General features: G+C 41.2%; 1 protein-coding gene across 1 annotated transcript in view; it reads left to right on the top strand.

Annotated features, from left to right (window-relative positions):
• Nucleotides 1-20,621, top strand: part of vwde (von Willebrand factor D and EGF domains) — a 230,007-nt gene that overhangs the window by 70,409 nt on the left and 138,977 nt on the right. Inside the window, exons 4-8 of the mRNA XM_059972621.1 lie at nt 1,976-2,044; nt 4,173-4,405; nt 8,186-8,275; nt 11,708-11,852; nt 17,006-17,229. Coding sequence (XP_059828604.1) covers nt 1,976-2,044; nt 4,173-4,405; nt 8,186-8,275; nt 11,708-11,852; nt 17,006-17,229 — 761 coding nt within the window. The remainder of the gene's footprint in view (nt 1-1,975; nt 2,045-4,172; nt 4,406-8,185; nt 8,276-11,707; nt 11,853-17,005; nt 17,230-20,621) is intronic.

Raw genomic sequence — 20,621 nt, 5'->3', positions numbered from 1 at the left:
CTTTGGCACGGGGACGATGGTGGCGGCCTTGAAGCACATTGAAACGGTGGCGCTGCTCAGGGAGATGTTGAAGATGTCAGTGAGAACATCTGCTAGCTGGTCTGCACATCCTCTGAGCACTCTACCAGGAATGTTGACTGGTCCAACAGCCTTCCGTGGGTTGACCCTGCACAGGGTTCTCCTCACATTGGCCAAGGTGAGACTCAGCACCCAGTCAACTGTAGGAGGGGTGGACTCCCTCGCCACCACATCGTTTTCCGCCTCAAAACGAGCATAAAAGTTGTTCAGCGCATTTGGGAGGGAGGCATCACCTGCACAGTCAGGTGATGTTGTCCTGTAATTGGTGATGTCCTGAATGCCCTTCCACATGCGCCACGTGTCACCACTGTCCTGAAAGTGGCTGTGTATTCGCTGGGTGTGTGCACACTTTGCCTTTCTGATGGCCCAGGACAGTTTGGCCCTTGCTGTTGTTAGGGCTGCCTTGTCACCTGCTCTGAAGGTGGAGTCACGGGTCCTCAGCAGCGCACGCGTCTTTGCAATCATTCATGGCTTCTGGTTAGCGCGTGTAGTGATGGTCTTGGACACAGTGACATCATCAATGCACTTGCTGATATAGCTAGTCACCGATGCTGTGTACTCCTCTAAGCTGGTAGAGTCGCCATCGGTTGCAGCTTTCCTGAACATGTGCCAGTCAGTGTGCTCAAAGCAGTCTTAAAGAGCAGAGATGGCTCCTGCTGGCCAGGTTTTCACCTGCTTCTGAACTGGTCTGGAGCGCCTGACGAGCGGTCTGTATGCTGGGATTACCATAACAGAGATGTGGTCTGAGTAACCGAGGTGGGGGTGGCGGGGGCTGCACCCAGTACACGTTGGGGATGTTTGTGTAAACAACATCCAACGCATTCTCCCCTCTCGTTGCAAATTCCACATACAGATGGAATTTGGGGAGCACTGACTTAAGGTTCGCATGGTTAAAATCACCGGCGACAATAAACCGTCCATCAAGGTGTGCGTTCTGCAGTTCGCTAGTAGCCCCATACAGTTCATAGAGCGCCTCCTTAGCATTAGCGTTGGGGGGAATGCAAACACTGACTATAGGGACAGTGGTGAATTCCCATGGTAAATAAAACGGTCTGCATCGAACAGTTAGAAACTCCACTAGTGATGAGCAGTGTCTGGAAACCAGCACGGAGTTCTTGCACCATTCCGTGTTGATGTAAACACACAAGCCACTGCTACGAGTCTTACTGGAAAGAGCTGCATCCCTGTCCACTTGAAACAAGGCGAGCCCGCCCAGCTGAATGGCGGCATCCGGGACTCCGTCGGTGAGCCATGTCTCCGTGAAAACATACGCACAGCTGACTCTATACTCCCGCTAAGTGTTTTGTTGGAGTCGGATGTCATCCAATTTATTGTCCAGGGAGCAGACATTGGAGAGCAGAATGGATGGGACAGCTGACCGGCTGTGGCAGTTGATTAGAATTACTAATTATCTGGAGTCCTGAACTTGCAATGCAACTACAAAGCTACAGTTCCTGAAATATATTTATTGAAAGGCAAGTGAACGGTATTCCAAGAAACAAATTATGAATCTCAACAGATAGAAAGGAATACAGCACTAACTGCAGCATTATCTGGGAAAATAATTCACCAGATTCAACTTGGTGTCTAATCTCTGCAGGAGGAAAATTGGGTTTACTGTTTACTTGGATAAGATTAATCAAACTGGCATTAGGGACTGTAAACATCGATTTGTCATTCTTAGCCCTGAAAGACAAGTAGGTAGCTACAAATTCCCTCATCAAGTTATGCTGTACATAATGAAAGAAGTGTCATTAGGTTGAAAAGCCAGAAGAGCTTTGTCATTCTGACAACTGAGTATAAGATGAGGAGCCAGAACAGTAAGAATTAATAAGGATAATGACTTAACTAATTTAGTAGAAGTGATCTCACTGATGTTCATTTAATTCTGTCCTAGTCTTGTCTGATACACAAGATAAACACAAATGTGATCCAGAGGGGATGGAAATTGGAAATGCTTGCAGAGGTAAATGTCTATTTTACTCATATTATTGCATTCTGTTTATATTTTCCATTTATAATTTCATCCTGGTTTCTGTCTCAGTGTTTATTCTAGTCATGTGAATTACTTAAGAGACAGTGGGTGCATATTAACATCTGTCATCCATCATTTCTGCACCTAGGCTCACACATCCACACTGAGCAGTTAATCCCTACTAATGGCACATCCCTACTAATGGCACTTGGCTTCTATGCACAGTTGATGTAAGTGCTTGACCAGACTCTACTTAAATGCAACACATACAAAATACTTGAGGAACTCAACAAGTCAGGCAGCATCTATGAAGGGGAATAAATAATGAATGGGGAATGGGAGAAAAGAAGGGGGGTGAGGGAGAAATAACGGGAAGAGATGTTCATGCCATGAAGTTGGAGGCTACCAAGGTAGAATATGTGGTGTTGCTCCTCCAACCTGAGTGTGGCTTTGTCATGGCAGTATAGGAAGGTGTGGGCCAACATATGGGAATGGGAGGCTGAATTAAAATGGATGGTGATCAGGAAATCCTGCTTTTTGTGGCAGACGGAGTGAGGGTGCTCAATGAACCCACAATCTATGTTGGGTCTCATCAATGCAGAGGAGGCCAAACCGGGAGCACGAGATAAAGTGTCGCCTTACCTAGAAGGACTGTTTTGAATGATGATGAAAGAGGAGGTGTAGGCGCAGTTCTAGCACTTGTCCCACTCCTTAAATGCTGATGTTTGCTTCCATCGCCCTCTCTGGCAATGCATTCCTGATAAACTCCCCATTTTCTGAAAAATAGGTAAAAAGTCCCAATCAAATTCCTTCTAACTCTCTTGCCTCTTGTCCTATGTTGATGTCTATCAGATTTGTTCCCCTCTGAGAGAGTAGACTGCTGAGAACTTTCATCCTTATCTATATCCCTGATACTTGTAATGCCCTAATTAAGATTTTTACTGCTATGCAGAGGGTGTTTCATTTTAGCAGTTCTGTAAGAACAGTCTGTTCTGCTTTCAGCCTGTTTGGGTTTGAGCTGAGATAGAGGCTTTGTTGTTCAACTTAGGAATGTGGTATCAACCAATTAGGATGGTGGAATTGGGCGAAAGTTCTAGAGAAATTTCATTGCCACAAAACCTCTACCTGCCTTTTTGTAGAACATTTCATAAAGATATTGTTATCACCCTGTAGCCTAAGGCTACCCTCCACAGCATCAACAACTCCATTAATCTTTCTGTCATCTGTGAGCTTACTGATTATGCATCCGACATCCATTTCCAAGTCATTCCTGAATACTACAAACAGTGAGGTCTCAACACTGATTCCTGTGGAACACCACAGCCAAGGCATTCAACACATAAACAGCCCACTGTTTTAATCCTTTGTCTCCTTTAGCCAATCCAGTTTTGCATCCCATTTGCACTGATTCGTATGAGCTTTAACCTTTTGGTCCAGGGTCCTATGTGGTATCTGGTCGAAGGCTGTATTGAAATCTTGGTAAACAACATCTACTCCGTTGGAACTTTTCAGATTTTTGAGGCTTTGGCAAATGCAAAGATGTGGTTAAAGTTACTAATACTACATGCATTATTTTATTAGAGCCTGAACATTTAACTTGTGATCTTTCACAGTAAAACTATTTCTTTGTTATTTGTCTGTTCAATATATATTTTGCTCTAGACCCAGCACTCCTGAAATCTTTTAGGCTGTTTTTGTTAATTTCCCTAAGCAAATGAAGATTTAATAGATAATAATTTTGGACTGCTAATTGTAGCAGTTAAACAAATCAAGCTGGCAGGGATGGCCTCGAATATGAGTTCATGGTGTTTACTAGGAGCATTTTCTTGGATCAATAGTCTATGGAACTAAGCAGAGTACAAACTATGTTTGCTTTATTAGTGTACAGTGAAACTGGCTGATTGTTGTTTTGCCGTATTTGGGATCAGTCTAATGAATACAGACCAGGGGTAAGTGTTAGATTGTGTAAATCCACATGGCTTAGTAATTCATTTTTGATAGAAACTACATTTATAGTACTGTGAAAAACAACTTACTTTTCTAAGTACTAAATGTCAGTGAATTATTCTGGAGTTTTGCCTGTGAGCTTTGTAATAGTGCTGTGTTTGTTTTTTACCAGCTCCACATCCACCAGCTCCAGCTGCTGTAGAAGTTGTGGCTGAGCTCGATAATGATAGTGTTTACCTGAAGTGTTCCTTTGAGAGTCCAGCAGTGAATCATTCTCTTGGATTTGTTATTACATGGTTCCGTCTGTCATCTGATGGAACCAAACAGGAGCTGCGAAAAGAAACAACAGTCCAGACGTTCTCTTTCATTGAACTAGATGGAATACGTCTCAGGCTTGGAGACCGGGTATGTTGTCCTATGATATATTTGTACATAAAATCGATCACATTTCAAAGCCAATGAAGGAAGTTTATGAAATCGAAACACTTTTTTTAAAAAAGAAAAACAAAAACAGTAAAAGGAAAATCATATCCGCTGAAGTAGTTCACGTTGGAATTGCTGGTTCTCAGGAAGGTACTTCACATTGTAGGACATGTGGATGCTCATTCTTCTATGGGTATCATTTGGTATTTGTCCTGCTGCATGCTCCTTTAAATGTTGGTAACTTATCATTGAGACGTATGATCCTATACTTAGCTTTTCAACCCTGTACACATTGGGGGCCAGCTCACTTTCTTCACTTCTGCTGTGGTCCACCAACTTCCCTTTGGCATGTGTAACCTAACACATCAGTGTTATACTGTGTCTTTTGTTCTGATTTTTGTCCTGCTGCTTCCCCAGATTTGCCCCTTCACGCAATTTTTTTTTTGCAATTGGAAGCTATGTTGAAATTTACAAATGAAGTTTGATGCCCGGTCTTGGCATTTCTTAAATCTGTTTGCAACCTCTGGTTGCAGTTACATGGCAAAATTCAGCCACAGTGTATTTACTGAAGGCTTAATATTTTTTGTTTCGTGGCTTTATTTGGGAAAGAAATACAAGATCAGATCTCATGTTCAAAATTTGTTTGAAACTTGTCGTGCTGATGGTGATGCTCTAAACAATCTGATTTGAATGCTTTGTTAGATGGGAGATGTGCCTGGAATGAGGAAAGGAAGGAAAATGATCTTGAAGTGTAAAGAATAATAAAATATGAATTTCTCTGATAATTCAAAAGTTTTCTCTTTCCAGGGTTACAAACTGATGACATGTTAGAATACCTCAATTTCCCTTAATCAATTTTTGCTGATTTGACTCTCTGAGAGCTGACAGTTTGCAAGTTTGGGTGCACAAAATGTGAACTCTTGCATTTCACTTGGCTGTTTTCAGTCAGAGGACATTTTTTTAAATTACCTTTATATCTTTAGTAGTAAGTGTGAGCATCTAACCCTATTGACATTGCAAAGTAGTATCATTGTTGTACTTGTACACAAATATTTAAAAGCAAAATGTGTGGTTTAAACACTGGAGGAGTAAAAACTTAATGGAGACTTGCTGTAAGCAATCTATCATTCAAATAATCTAGTGTAGTGGTTGCCAACCCATTGATAGCGATCGACTAGTCAGTCTTTGTGACTTTCCCAGTTGATCCCGAAAAGAAATGAAAAATAAATAGACAAATACTGTTGAGAGATTGTTTCCGGGTTGCGGGGTTTTAGTTCCATTCTTTCTGTCCAGTGCGCATGTGTATAGCTCTCCCACACTACACAGTGTAATTCACTGGTCCCCAACCACCGGACCGTGAGGAAATGCTATGAGTCAGCTGCATTTTTCCTCATTCCCTGTCAGCCTACTGTTGAACTTGAACCCCTGCGATGTCATCAGTCGCCTGAAGTCAGTGATACCCTTGTGCCAGGGATCACTGGTTGCTCTCGGGCGGCCAGCGGGAAGTGCCGTTGCTACTGGCCTGGAGCGCTGCCTCTGAACCTGTTTAACACACCGAACGTTCGTGGGGAACCCGGTGCTAAAATATTCGCAGACGACCTAATTCGGGCTCAGGGTTCCGTAAGTATCAGAGCAGCTACCGCGCTGCGATCTACTGAAACAAACTTTTGTTGGCCGATAGATACTACAAGGGGAGTGGGCGGGCGCTCTGTCGCACTCCCCGCTCAGGTTGGCCGCGCTCTCCAGACTGTAACCGCCGCGGCACCGGTACAGGGACCTCCGGCCCTGAACTTGTCCTCTCACCCCACCCACGACCAGCCGCACCTGGCCAAGGCATCTGGCAGCGGGTGGGCGGGAGGCTGAGTTCGGGCCCGGAGGCTGTCTAATGAGGCAATGTCTCAAAACTGCTTCAGTACTCTGAGTCCAAGCACCCTGCACTTAAAGACGAACCCGCTGAGTTTTCTCAGCGGAAAAAACGTGAGCAAGTGGGACAGAAGCCGAGAAGCGCGAAAACTAGAATAGACTGGACATAAGGAACCTGCTTCGAGTATTGCTGTATTCCCATCGTGCTTAACACCACCCCCCTCCACCAGCCAGACTGCAAGAATATTATCAATATTAAACCGGTCTGCGGTGCAAAAAAAAGGGTGGGTACCCCCGGTGTTTATATGTTATTTTTACTTCTGGGTTGTGGGGTTTTACTTCCGGTCTTTTCTGCCCTGGTGCGCATGTGTGTAACTAATTGATGTGAGGTCGATCTTACCTTTTACTGAGACCGAGGTAGGGGATCTTGGGCTTAAAAAGGTTGGTGACCACTAATCTAATGATTACTAAAATAGTTTTCAGGCATTTAACTAAAAAGATGTAAAATGCATGCATTCAGATAAAGCAGAGATATGAGAGATTGCAAGCCTGAGGTACAAATGCAAAGAAAATATATAGTAAAAATAAGTCAGCAATTACCATTATCTTTCAATACATTTTGCAATGTTTTACAAAAAAAAACTCATTAAAATGCAGAAAGGAAGAAATTGAAAAGAAAAGTCAACATAACACATCAAAATATATGGTGTGCAATGGTATATCCCATTCCAAATCCTCAATGTGCAATTTGCATACTTTTGCTTGAATACCCCCAAGCAAAATTACGTTTCACTTGGCTAACAAAATGCCTTTTTGGAAATAGTCTTTAAGCTCTTAAAATATCAAATGGTTCATATACAGACCTTTAATGCGGCAACATGTTCCAAGGTGTTCCACTGGTGCGTAATCAAAAAAACTGAAGACAGAGCATATAAAGAAAAAATTTAATGTAGGCGACTCTGTAGACTGAGGAGGAAGTGGAAGTATAGCGTCCTTTTAAATAAAGAAACTAAAGTCTATATGTAGATTAATAGAACCTGCTAAATGTTCATTGTTAATTAACATTAAATACATGAAGAAATATTTTTAAATGAAAGGAAAGAAAAATAATTAGTTCTCCTATGCTAGTAAATAGCTCTAATAGATGGTCATGCTTCTTAAAACAATTATGTAAATAAATTTTAGCAAAAATCCAGCCAGTGCATTTGGCTGCAAGTTCTAAATCATTTCTATCCTGAGTGGAAGCTACACCAATATACAGTACTATTCGAAAGTTTTGGGCACATATGTATAACTATGCTGTCTAAGATGGTTTCACAATACTGCACTGTATTGCACTGTTCTGCCGCAAAAAAACCCCCAAATTTCATGTGAGTGATGATAAACCTGATTCTGACATGGGTCTCATTTGTGGACTGAGAGTGGGTAGGGGGTAGGGAGAGGGGGGGATCATGATTGGGAAAAGGGGGAGAGAATGGGAAGCGCCAGGGAGACATTCTGTAATGTTCAATAAACCAATTGTTCGGAATCAAGTGACCTTGCCTGGTGTCTCCAGGCTGGGTGTGTCTGCATCTGCGCCACCCACCCCCCCCCCACCCAGGACATTCCTTTGCTGCCACCTCTCCCACACCCCTCCCACGGCGCTCCACCCTTACCTTTCCCAACATCCTTTGCTGCTGCCAGATTTTTATAAACTTGTTCTCCAATTTGTGTTTACAAATAACAGCATTGTACTGAAAGTCTTGGGCACCTTTTGTACAGTACTATGGTACTCAATTCTATTGAATGGCTCAGAGCTTCACAGGTTATTGACCAAAGTGATCTTGTTTGTGTTTTGAACGTTACTCTTGCCTGAGCTATGTTTTTTTATATATCTGTTATATGTTTATGAATTCACAGATATACTGCAGAAGCTCAAGTTTCTATTTGGATAGTCAAGATAATCAAGGACCTTCTGCTGAGAGCAAAGAATTTTTTGCTGGTATTAAGGTATGAAGTAACTAATAACTAGTCACACCACGTCTCTATTCTCTTAGCTTATCCAGTGCAGTTCTGCATAAAAACTTTTATCATTTCTTCAGACTAGACAAAATAGAAATATGTGACAGGTTAATAAAATCTCTGAACAGCCTTTATGAAACCTGCAGAGTTATGAAATGAATATAAACCTCAATTTTGTCATAAATGTGATGTAAGAACAGAATGACCAATACACAACTGGCAAAAACAAGCAGAATCGGTGATAGATGATTCATGTGCAATGGCTTTATCTTCAGCTATTGGATATTTCCTTGAACATTTGCAGAATTTGCAGGGACCTCTTTTATTTCTTGGTAATACTGGCCTGCATTTATGTTGGATCTGAATATATCTGAATTTTACACCCCTTTTAGGAGCTTCAGTGATCATTTGAAGAGGTTCATAGTTTTTAAAAAAAATTCTCCTTGTGGAAACCTGCGACAGGCTTTCTACTTTTAATACTTCATGGCATCAGGATTGATTTTCTTAAAAAAAAAGCAATATTTCCTTTTCCTTTAGCTAAGTTTGCTTGAACAGATTGTGCCAAATTGTATATTTTTAAATTGTTGTAACAGCGGAAAGATTTAAAAATATCTCAAGTAAGAAGCGTCTCATCTTTCTAAATTTCCTTGGACTATTGTTGATTCTACTTGTTTTTGATGGTTGTATATTGGTCAAAGTGAGTCAATATTAGTACTGAGATAACGTCAGTATGCACTTAATGTTCGTTGTACAATGACAGGGAAAGTTGTAAGTTTCAAGAACATATTTTTAAATTTTCTCTCATATTTGGAAAATGGTTACAGATTTAATTAGTTTGACATGACATTCGGTGCAGAAGAGCCTGTTCCTGTGGAGCACTGTTCTATGTTCTTTGTTTTGCAAAATCAGCTGTGGGAAAAAATGCAAGGAACTGCATATTCTATTTGAAGTAAATGCAATTATTAGTTACTGGATTTTATTGAGGAAAATACTGTTTTTTGTAGATTTTATGTGACATGTTCTTTTTGCAGGATCTTTTGTTTAGAGCATGTGTTGCCACTTAAGCCACATGTTTAGATATGATTTGTGTTTGTTTTAGACTGAGAGATATTGATGCAAATGCATTGATGCATGTATGTTTGCAACATTTCATTTTACCTCTCAACTGTGAGGATGACTGTTTAAGAAAGGAACAAGGTTCATTTCTGTATGAAATCCATTTAAGTACTATACTTCAACACAGTTTTATAAGCATTTATTCATAGGCTTTAAAAATGGAAATGAAAAAACACTTCCTTTACAAGTCTTACAAAATGAACGTTGCAATCATACGATCAAGGATTACAGTACCTATAAAAATTATTCAACCTCCCCTTCCCCCCCGGATGTTTCATGTTTTATTATTTTACAATATTGAATCACAATGGATTTAATTTAGCTTTTGTTGATAGGAATCACAGAAAAGACTCTTTTGTGTCAAAGTGAAAAAAGATTTCTACAAAGTGAGCTAAATTAATTACAAATGTAAAACACAAAATAATTGATTGCATAAGTATTCACCCCCTTTAATATAACACACTAAATTATCACTGATAAATTATTACCAGTCAAGTTGTTTCAATTAATTCCGATAAAAATACACCTATATCTGGAATTTCCAACTGCTGGTGAGTCAGTATCCTGGCAAAAACTACACCATGAAGTCAAAAGAACACTCCAAGTAACTCTGAAAAAAGGTTATTGAAAAGCACAAGTCAGGAGGTGGATACAAAACAATATCCAAGTGACTGAATATCCCTTGGAGCACAGTTAAGTCAATTGTCAAGAAATGGAAAAAAACTCAAAAACTTAGTGACCATGCAAGAAGGGGCTGGTGAAGGAGGCCACCAAGAGACCTATGACAACTCTGGAGGAGTTACAAGTTTCAGTGCTGAAATGAGAGAGACTGCACATACAACTGTTGCTCAGGTGCTTCATCAGTCACAACTTTATAGGGGAGTGGCAAAAAGAAAGCCAGTCACATAAAATCTTGGCTGGAGTTTGTCAGAAGCTACATGTGAGAGTCTGAAGTCAGCTGGAAGAAGGTTCTATGGTCTGATGAAACCAAAATTGAGCTTTTTGGCCATCAGACTAGGTGCTATGTTTGGTGTGAGCCAAATGCTGCACATCATCAAAAACAGAGCATCCCTACCATGAAGCATAGTGGTGGCTATATCATGCTGTAGGGATGCTTCACTGAAGCAGGCCTGGAAGGCTTGCAAAGGTAGAGGGTAAAACAAATGCGGAAAAATACAGGGAAGTCCTGGAGGAAAACCTGATGCAGTCTGCAAGAGAACCGCGACTGGGGAGAATATTTGTTTTCCAGCAAGACAATGACCCATAGCATAAAGCCAAATCTACAGGAATGGCTTAAAAACAACAAAGTTTCTAACCTGGAATGGTCCAGACCTCAATCCAATTGAGAATTTGTGGCTGGGCTTGAAATGGGCTGTTCATTCCTGATCCCCATGCAATCAGACAGAGCTTGAGCAATTTTGTAAAGGAGAATGGGAAAAAACTGCAGTGTCCAGATATGCAAAGCTGATACCTATCTACACAGACTCAAGGCTGTAATTGCTGCCAAAGGTGCACCTATTAAATACTGACTTGAAGAGGATGAATGCTTATGTAATCAATTGTGTTTATATTTGTAATTCATTTAGATAGTTTTATAGAGATCTGTTTTCTCTTTGACACAAAAGAGTATTTTTCAGTAGATCAGTGTCAAAAAAGCCAAATTAAATCCACTGTGATTTAATGTCATAGAACAATAAAACATAAAAACTTTCAAGGGAGGTGTATACTTTTATCAACTCTGTAAGTCTTGAAGATCAAACTCTTGTTTGTGAGAAGTGCACCCACCAGTTTTCATTGCGCTCATAAAAAAATTTGGACTAACTCTATTTTTGTCTTGGAAAATGCCTTCAGTCTCCAGATATCTTGGTGGTATTGATGATGTTGAATGTCAGTAATTTCATTGTAAGTGGCAATCTCATGACTTCAGTATATCTGTATGTGTTTTGGTTGGTGCTTACTTTACAGGCTGCACAATTTATTGTTGCTCTTTTGTACATCGTTTATGCCACTCTTTCTAGGTAAGCCCTTGTGATTTTGATGCCTTACATTAACATTCCTGTTAATACCTGTTTTTAATGTGTGGATGTGTTCTTAAATACATATCTTCTACTGTTTTTTGGCATGATGGTTAATGAAGTAGTATCCTTTGGTAGAATGAAGGACTGAACCGAAACGATTTAAATCAGTGAGCTCTTGGTATGTAGAGATTAAACTCTAATTTCAAGCAGACACCAGCTTCAAAGAATTGTTTACAAAAACATTGCTTTTCAGTTACTGTGTGACTGATGTGGTTTGATTTGCCAGATTCACCCCGAGTCTTTAACTATAGCAGAGGATGGCAAGCAACATAGGCTGGTGTTTGAGAGCACCATCCCGATCCCTTGCACAGAGTTCAGTCAAGCTGAAGATGAGTGCAAACTCACAATTTTGCTTAACACAGTTAATCAAGGTAAGCAAATTTAATTGTTTCATGTTTCCCTATTCAGTATTTTTATAATGTCATGGTTGGACCTTTATATTTCATAAATTTTCTTGTGTTTTCTAAACTGGTTAAAATTGTCTCAGATGGATTTATGACCAAGTTGGTATTTAATAATTTGGAGATGTTGTCTGAAGGGAGCCTGTGGTGAACAAATGTATACATGTTAGTAGTGGTTACCAAACTTTTTAAGCCCTACGTTAGCCTTAGTGAAAGGCAAGATCGACCCCAGATCAATTAATTACACACATGCGCACTGGACAGGAAAGACCGGAAGTAAAACCCCACAACCCGGAAGTAGAAACAATGTATAAACACCAGGGGTACCCATCCATTTTTTACACCAAGGACTGGTTTAATATTGACAGTATTCTTGCAGACCAGCCGACGGGGATGGGGGTGTTAAACATGATGGGAATACAGTGATACTCGAAGCAGGTTCCTTATGTCCAGTCTGTTCGACAATTTAGTTTTCGCAGCTCTCGGCACTTAGCTTCTGTCCAGCTTGCTCAGGTTTTTTCTGCTGACAAAACTCAACAGGTTTGTCTTTCAGTGCAGGGTGCTTGGACTCAAGGTGCTGAAGCAGTTTGGAGGGCTTCATTGCCTCATTAGACAGCCTTCCGGCCCGAACTCCAGCCTCCCGCCCGCCTGCCGCCAGCCGCCTTTATCAGGTGCGGCTGGTCGTGAATGGGGTGAGAGGACAAGGTCAGGGCCAGAGGTCCCTGTGCTGGAGCTTCGGCGGCCGCAGTCCGGAGAGAGTGACTGACCGAGCGAGGAGTGCGACAGGACAAGCGCCTGCCCCCCCCTTGTAGGATCTATCGGCCGACAAAAGTTTGTTTCAGTAGATCACAGCGAGGTAGCTGCTCTGATACTTACGAAACGCTGAGCCCATCTGTGAATATTTTAGCAGCGGGTTCCCCACGAACATTCGGTGTGCTAAACAGGTTCGGAGGCGGCACCCATCTGTCCGTGCTCCAGGCCAATAGCGACGGCACTTCCTGCTGTCTGCGCTCCAGGCCAGTAGCATTGGCACTTCCCGCCATCCGCACTCCAGGCCAGTAGCATTGGCACTTCCTGCCATCTGCACTCCAGGCCAATAGTGACGGCGCTTCTCACCGGCCGCACTCCGGGCCAGTAGCATTGGCGCTTCCCGCCGGCCGCGCTCCAGGCCAGTAGCATCAGCACTTCCCGCCATCCGCACTCCAGGCCAGTAGCATTGGTGGTTCTCGCCAGCCACGCAAAGCGAATACTGGCGCGAGGGTGTCACAGCGTTTAGGTGACTGATGACCTTGCGTAGGTTCAAGTTCAACAGTGGGCTGACAGGGAATGAGGAAAGGTGCAGCTGACTCATATCATTTCCTCGCGGCCCAGTGGCTAGGGACCACTGAAGTACACTGTGCAGTGTGGGGGAGCTATGCGCATGCGCGCTGGGCAGGAGGAATGGAACTAAAACCCCGCAACCCGGAAACAATCTCTCAACAGTATTTGTATATTTATTTCTCATTTTTTTCGGGATCTACTGGGAAAGACTCAAAGATCGACCAGTCGATTGCGATTGATGGGTTGGCGACCACTAATGTTAGGGTTAATGATTCCACTGCCAAACTAGTTTTTGAGAGTGCTACATGTGCACTTTAAAAATTCTTTCACAAATCTTTGGCAGCAACAGTCAGGAAGAAGATTGGATCAATGGTATTTAAAGTCATTTTCTGCTTTGGTCAATTTGACTTATTTGTTTTAGAGTGCTGGTGGCATTTTGGCTTATTTGTGTAAAACATGCTTTATTTTATTAATACACTAGGTATTTTATTTTCTCAAAATGCAATGTGTTCCTTTAATTACAGTATACAATTGAGTTTTCTTTTGCTGTGTTTAAAATTATAATTCATTTGATTAAACTTGTTGTAATAGCCAATAGGATTTGTCTTGTTAACTAATAAGATGCCCAGGGACATTCTAGATAGATTGGGGTATGGGGGGTGGTGTGTGGGAGATGGATAGCCAGTTTCTAGAGGGAGTGCCAGAGTTTTAGGGAAGGAGGACAAAGAAAGAAAATAGAAATGGACAACAGTTGTAGCAGAAGAACATGAACACACTTGGAAGGACAGATACTGCTGTCAGAAAATCATCATGCAGATAATGGTCTCAAAGAGAATGTGCAGATAACTTTTAATTAGCTACTTACCACACGTCTTAGAGAAAGCTCGAGAAGCCTTGCACTTGGAGATTCATTGGATATTTATTTATGTTTTTCTTAGCCTGTGTTCTCAGACAAAATTGTTCAGTACTATGAGTAAACAAAGTGAAGCAAACCGGATTGATTACACCACAATGAGCTCCAATGATTGATCAGTGTCAAAAAAGGACAGATTAATATATGTGTAAAAGGGCCCTTTTATTGTGTTTGTTATAGTTTAAAATATTTTGTCAATACAACTTTAATCTAAGTTTCTGCTGGTGTGAGTTAAATTATTGCTTCCTTGTGAACAGCATTTGCATGGGTTTGTCGGTGTTCAGAAAAATGATTGCCTTATTTTCCCTTAAAGGAACAGTCAAATCTTTTATATGTTGTGTTTACTTGAATCATATTTACCCTAGATATATTTAATTATTGGAAATGGCTTTCTCATCATTATTCGCCATGCATTGTAGAGTTATATTACTGTTCGTTTGAATTCACAGTAATAGCTAACTCATTGCAAACCTACAGTGAGAGGATCACATTTGTTATTTTGTGGCTGCTCAAGGGGTACTCAAAGAGGGGGAATACTGAACAGACTCTGTACAATCTCTTGCAACTTCTGTGCTTTACTCAGTTTGTTAATGGAGCTGAAGGAGGAAGAGGTAATGGAAAATTATAGTGCAGAAACCCACTTGTGCTTGAAGAAGGGGATGTAGGATATTTCAACTTTGGGTAATTTCTCACCCACCCCCCTCCTTTTCCATTCCCTATTCTGGTTATGCTCTCAACACTTATCTTCTCCTCACTAGCCTGTCACTTTTCCACTGGTTCCCTTCTTCTTTCCTTTTCTTCCATGATCCACTGCCCTCTCCTACTAGATTCCTTCACCTTCGTCCATTTACCATTTCCACCTATCCTCTTCAACGCCTCTCCCCCACCCAGCTACATTCCTCCTCATCTATTCACACCAAAACCCTGCCAGGTTGTAATCCTTCCTCCCCCTCACCCCCCACCTTATTCTGCCTTCTGTTCACCCCCAAAATTTGGTCAGTTAATTGGTCTACTTTAAAAAAAAATTACATAATTTCATAAAAGTGATATTAATGACTCACAATGGATGTTACCTTAGTCGATTGTCTCCTAGGTCAGCATCTTGTGTTTTCTTCAGAATTTCAAACGCCTGTTGCTCAATGATGGAATATTATAATGTGGGGTTAGGTATATTATTTGTCTGTAACTGACCATCATGTACAACTATGTGATGCTCTACAAAGTGCTACTCCAAAGGCTATGGCTATGAGCTACATTAATGTAGATTAACCTTAAAATGTACTTGAAAATTGTGGTGATTGGGTTTCCTTTAGCTCTCATCTTCAAGGCCTTGGATATACTGTAGGACATCATTGACAGAGTAATGTGATCCAGTTAGCTGCTTGATATCAAATTCCAGGCACTCAGAAGCAGAGTGTGATCAGAGTCAAGAATAGAATAGGGTATGATGTGACAATGTGGAAATATTTTCCATCGTGCCAGACCAGCCAGCAGAATTTACCATCATTGCAATGACAGTATCTGAAATTTCCAAAACATTGCATAACTGAAGGTGTGGCTGTAGTGTGAGTTGAGGTGAGCACAGAGTGGTTCGCTATTGGTTACATGTCCACTGGCCTGGAGCAAATTTCCTTTATGCTCTGTAGTAAGGCTCACCAGGAGACAGCTATATGTGCAGAGAAGTTGGTAGTACACAGCAATTAATTTCACGTAGCTTTGGGCCTTTGGAAGTCATTAACTGTACAGTGATATAGTGCAGATTTGACCTGAAAAACCCAAAAGCTTTGCCATTGTTTCTGTGTGCATGTATACATTGGATTATCCAGGTTACAAATCTCTAATCTTCCAAACTGCACTAGGCCCAGCCATCACTTCTGTTGGCATTTTGAGTTAACATTGGCTCTGCAATCTAGTCCTTCAATTTAATCAGTAATAAGCTGTCAATGCACTGCATCGGAACCATAATGTGTCGGTATACAGTGGATTCCAGTTAATTGGGACACACTGAGACCAGTCCACTTTGGCCTAATTGTGCGGCTGCCCCAATTAGTTGAAGGTTCATGGAAATAGTTAAAAATGTTAAAAATAGTTAAAAATAGTTAAAAATAGTTAAAAATACAAACAATAGTTTAACTGAATAACAAATTATGTACCTAAATGAAGTGCAGAATAAATTAAAGCACCGTGAAAACTACTACAGTACAATAAAACAGTGTGTTTGTTCCTAATTTTTATTGCAGAGGAATTCACCCAGGAGACTATGCACTGGTGTGTTCTTTTCATTGACTGTAAATGATCAAAATCAGTACAGACACCTAGTGCAAATAATGGATTCCCTTCATACAATGCTATCAATAAATGCATCAAAAATCTTCATTTTTGTTATAAAATGAGATGATTGTCAATACCTTCATGTTCTTATCTTGTTGAAGTAGTAAATTGTTTCATTTTCACTCTCGGCTGTTTCTGGTATCTCCAAGCCTGAATGCTTGGAATGGCAGTAAGCAAAACAGTTTTGAATTGTCTTACAGCTTACTTCTTGCCAACTATCAGTGACAAAAATCAATGTTTTTTGAACACAAGTGCACGCAACTGATGATATTTAGAAACTGTTTACTCAAAGCACGGTGTAGTGTTTAACAGCCACACAAGTATACACAACTGACGTGAGCTAGAAACAGTTCGGAAACAATCTCCTGCCTCAATTAAGTGGCATAGTATTCCAAATATGAAAGGGATCCTGGCTAATTTCTCAATTAGTTTTCATTCTTTTAAGAGTTGTCCTGATTAACCAATTAACTGGAAGTCACTGTATCTGCAATTTGATTTTCAGTCGTAATGAGTTGTATGTGATGTCACTAATATTTCATCATTATTCCATTCTATCTAGATTCAATAAGTACAGAATATTCTGGCATAAATCTTGCCCTTTCATCATGTCATGTGGACCTACACCGAGTGCCTTGCAATCGAGGCATATGCTCCCGGTCGTCTGTTTACTATACGGCAATAACTGACTTTGCAAAGGATGGTGACAGAGTAACTGAAGTTCTCTCATTGCCTATTGCCACTGAAAACTTCCTCTGGAATAACTACACCCCAGAACCAGTTCAGGTTGTACAAACTTTATACCAACTGTATTTTCGGCTTGCATGGGACATGAGAGTGAATTGCACAAGGATAAAGGTGTGAAGTTGGTGGGGGAAAGCCTTACAGCAGTCCACTCTCAATAACTAAATAAATGTAGATTATTTTAATTTTGAGAGTATGATAACAATTGAATTTGTGTCCCCTGTGTTATTTCTATTACAGTAAGATTGGTTGTAAATGATAAAAGGGAGATTTCTGTGGTACCTAATACAAATTAAATTATGCACACAAAATGCTGGTGGAACACAGCAGGCCAGGCAGCATCTATAGGGAGAAGCACTGTCGACGTTTCGGGCCGAGACCCGTCGTCAGGACTAACTGAAAGGAAAGGTAGTAGTAAGAGATTTGAAAGTAGGAGGGGGAGGGGAAAATGCAAAATGATAGGAGAAGACCAAAGGGGGTGGGGTGGAGCTGAGAGCTGGAAAGGAGATTGGCAAAAGAGAGCTGGAGAAGGGAAAGGATCATGGACAGGAGGCCGAGGGAGAAAGAAAGGGGGAGGGGAGCACCAGAGGGAGATGGAGAACAGGCAGAGTGATGGGCAGAAAGAGAGAAAAAAAAAGGAGCGGGAAGAAAACTAAATATATCAGGGATGGGGTAAGAAGGGGAGGAGTGGCATTAATGGAAGTCAGAGAAGTCAATGTTCATGCCATCAGGTTGGAGGCTACCCAGCCGGTATATAAGGTGTTGTTCCTCCAACCTGAGTGTGGCTTCATCTTGACAGTAGAGAAGGCCATGGATAGACATATCAGAATGGGAATGGGACGTGGAATTAAAATGTGTGGCCACTGGGAGATCTTGCTTTCACTGATGGACCGAGTGTAGGTGTTCAGCGAAACAGTCTCCCAGTCTGCGTTGGGTCTCACCAATATGTAAAAGGCCACACCGGGAGCACCGGATGCAGTATACCACATCAGCCGACTCACAGGTGAAATGTCGCCTCACCTGGAAGGACTGTCTGGGGCCCTGAATGGTGGTGAGGGAGGATGTGTAAGGGCAGGTGTAGCACTTGTTCCGTTTACAAGGATAAGTGCCAGGAGGGAGATGGGTGGGGGGGAGGTGGATGAATGGACAAGGGAGTTGCATAGGGAGCGATCCCTGCGGAAAGCAGAAAGGGGGGGGAGGAAAAGATGTGCTTGGTAGTGGGATCCCTTTGGAGGTGGCGGAAGTTACGGAGAATTATACGTTGGACCCGGAGGCTGGTGGAGTGATTTTGATTTAGAATGTTTAGTATTTGTTGACATCTTCCTTTTTTAAAAAAAATCTTTTAATGTACAAACCCCGTTTCCAGAAAAGTTGGAACATTTTCCAAAATGCAATAAAAACAAAAATCTGTGATATGTTAATTCACGTGAACCCTTATTTAACTGACAAAAGTACAAAGAAAAGATTTTCAATAGTTTTACTGACCAAATTAATTGTATTTTATAAATATACACAAATTTAGAATTTGATGGCTGCAACACACTCAACAAAAGTTGGGACTGAATTAAAATAAGATTGAAAAGTGCACAGAATATTCAAGTAACACCGGTTTGGAAGACTCCATATTAAGCAGGCTAATTGGTAGCAGGTGAGGTATCATGACTGGGTATAAAAGTAGTGTCCATCAAAAGCTCAGTCTTTGCAAGCAAGGATGGGTCGTTGCTCACCCCTTTGTGCCAAAATTCATGAGGGAATTGTTAGTCAGTTCAAAAGGAACATTTCCCAACGCAAGATTGTAGAGAACTTAGGTCTTTCAACATCTACAGTACATAATATTATGAAAAGATTCAGAGAATTCAGAGACATCTCAGTGCGTAAAGGGCAAGGTCGGAAACCACTGTTAAATGAGCGTGATCTTCGAGCCCTCAGGCGGCACTGCCTAAGAAACCGTCATGCTACTGTGACAATTATAGCCACCTGGGCTCGGGAGTACTTCGGAAAACCATTGTTACTTAACACAGTTCGTCGCTGCATCCAGAAATGCAACTTGAAACTGTATTACGCAAGGAGGAAGCCATACATCAACTCTATGCAGAAACGCGGGCGGGTTCTCTGGGCCCGAGCTCATCTCAGATGGACCGAAAGACTGTGGAACTGTGTGATGTGGTCAGATGAGTCCACATTTCAGCTAGTTTTCGGAAAAAACGGGCGTCGAGTTCTCCGTGCCAAAGATGAAAATGACCATCCTGATTGTTATCAGCGAAAGGTGCAAAAGCCAGCATTTGTGATGGTATGGGGGTGCATCAGTGCCCACGGCATGGGTGAGTTGCATGTATGTGAAGGTACCATTGACTCTGAGGTGTATATTAGGATTTTAGAGAGACATATGTTGCCATCAAGGCAACATCTCTTCCCGGGACGTACATGCTTATTTCAGCAGGACAATGCCAGACCACATTCTACATGGGCTACAGCAGCGTGGCTTTGTAGACACAGAGTGTGTGTGCTTGACTGGCCTGCTGCCAATCCAGATCTATCTCCTATTGAAAATGTATGGCGCATCATGAAGAGGAGAATCAGACAACGGAGACCACAGACTGTTGAGCAGCTGAAGTCTTATATCAAGCAAGAATGGACAAAATTTCAATTGCAAATCTACTACAATTAGTAGTAGATCCTCAGTTCCAAAATGATTAAAAAGTGTTATTAAAAGGAAAGGTGATGTAACACAATGGTAACCATGCCTCTGTCCCAACTTTTGTTGAGTGTGTTGCAGCCATCAAATTCTAAATTTGTATATATTTACAAAATGCAATTAAGTTGGTCAATAAATCTATTGAAAATCTTTTCTTTGTACTTTTGTCAGTTAAATAAGGATTCACGTGAATTAACATATCACAGATTTTTGTTTTTATTGCATTTTGGAAAATATCCCAACTTTTCTGGAAATGGGGTTTGTAGATTTACAGAGAAAGATGAAGCCCATTTCCACTAAGAAACACAATGGACCGCCAAGCATTCTCTCTTCAGCTGAGCTGAACTTGATGTAAAAGTTAATTTCAAAATTGGAGGTGGATTTGTTATAAGAATACTGAATGCATTGAAATTCCTGGTTCTATGTTTACAATTGATTTAATCTTAACAACTGATTTAATAACAGCATCTATTGTACTGAAAACCAAGAGGAACGTGGTGATCCTCGTTACTTACTGTTTACTGGTGTTATTTAGATGAAGAGTAGTGAAGTGCTTGGAGAGGTTGGTTATGGCAAGAATCAACTCCTGCCTCCCTCAATTTGACTACTGCATCAAAAAGGTAAACAACAGATAGGATTTCTCTGCCTCTACACTCTGGACAATGTCAGGCTGCTAACCACTACAGCTGGGAGTTCAGTCTGCCCATCCCAACATATATTAAGCTATAAGACCTGGATA

The sequence above is a fragment of the Hypanus sabinus genome, chromosome 6 (genome assembly GCF_030144855.1).
Source record: "Hypanus sabinus isolate sHypSab1 chromosome 6, sHypSab1.hap1, whole genome shotgun sequence".
Classification (NCBI taxonomy): Eukaryota; Metazoa; Chordata; class Chondrichthyes; order Myliobatiformes; family Dasyatidae; genus Hypanus; species Hypanus sabinus.
Note: the sequence above shows the minus strand (reverse complement) of the source record. Positions and strands in the feature narration are given on the sequence as shown.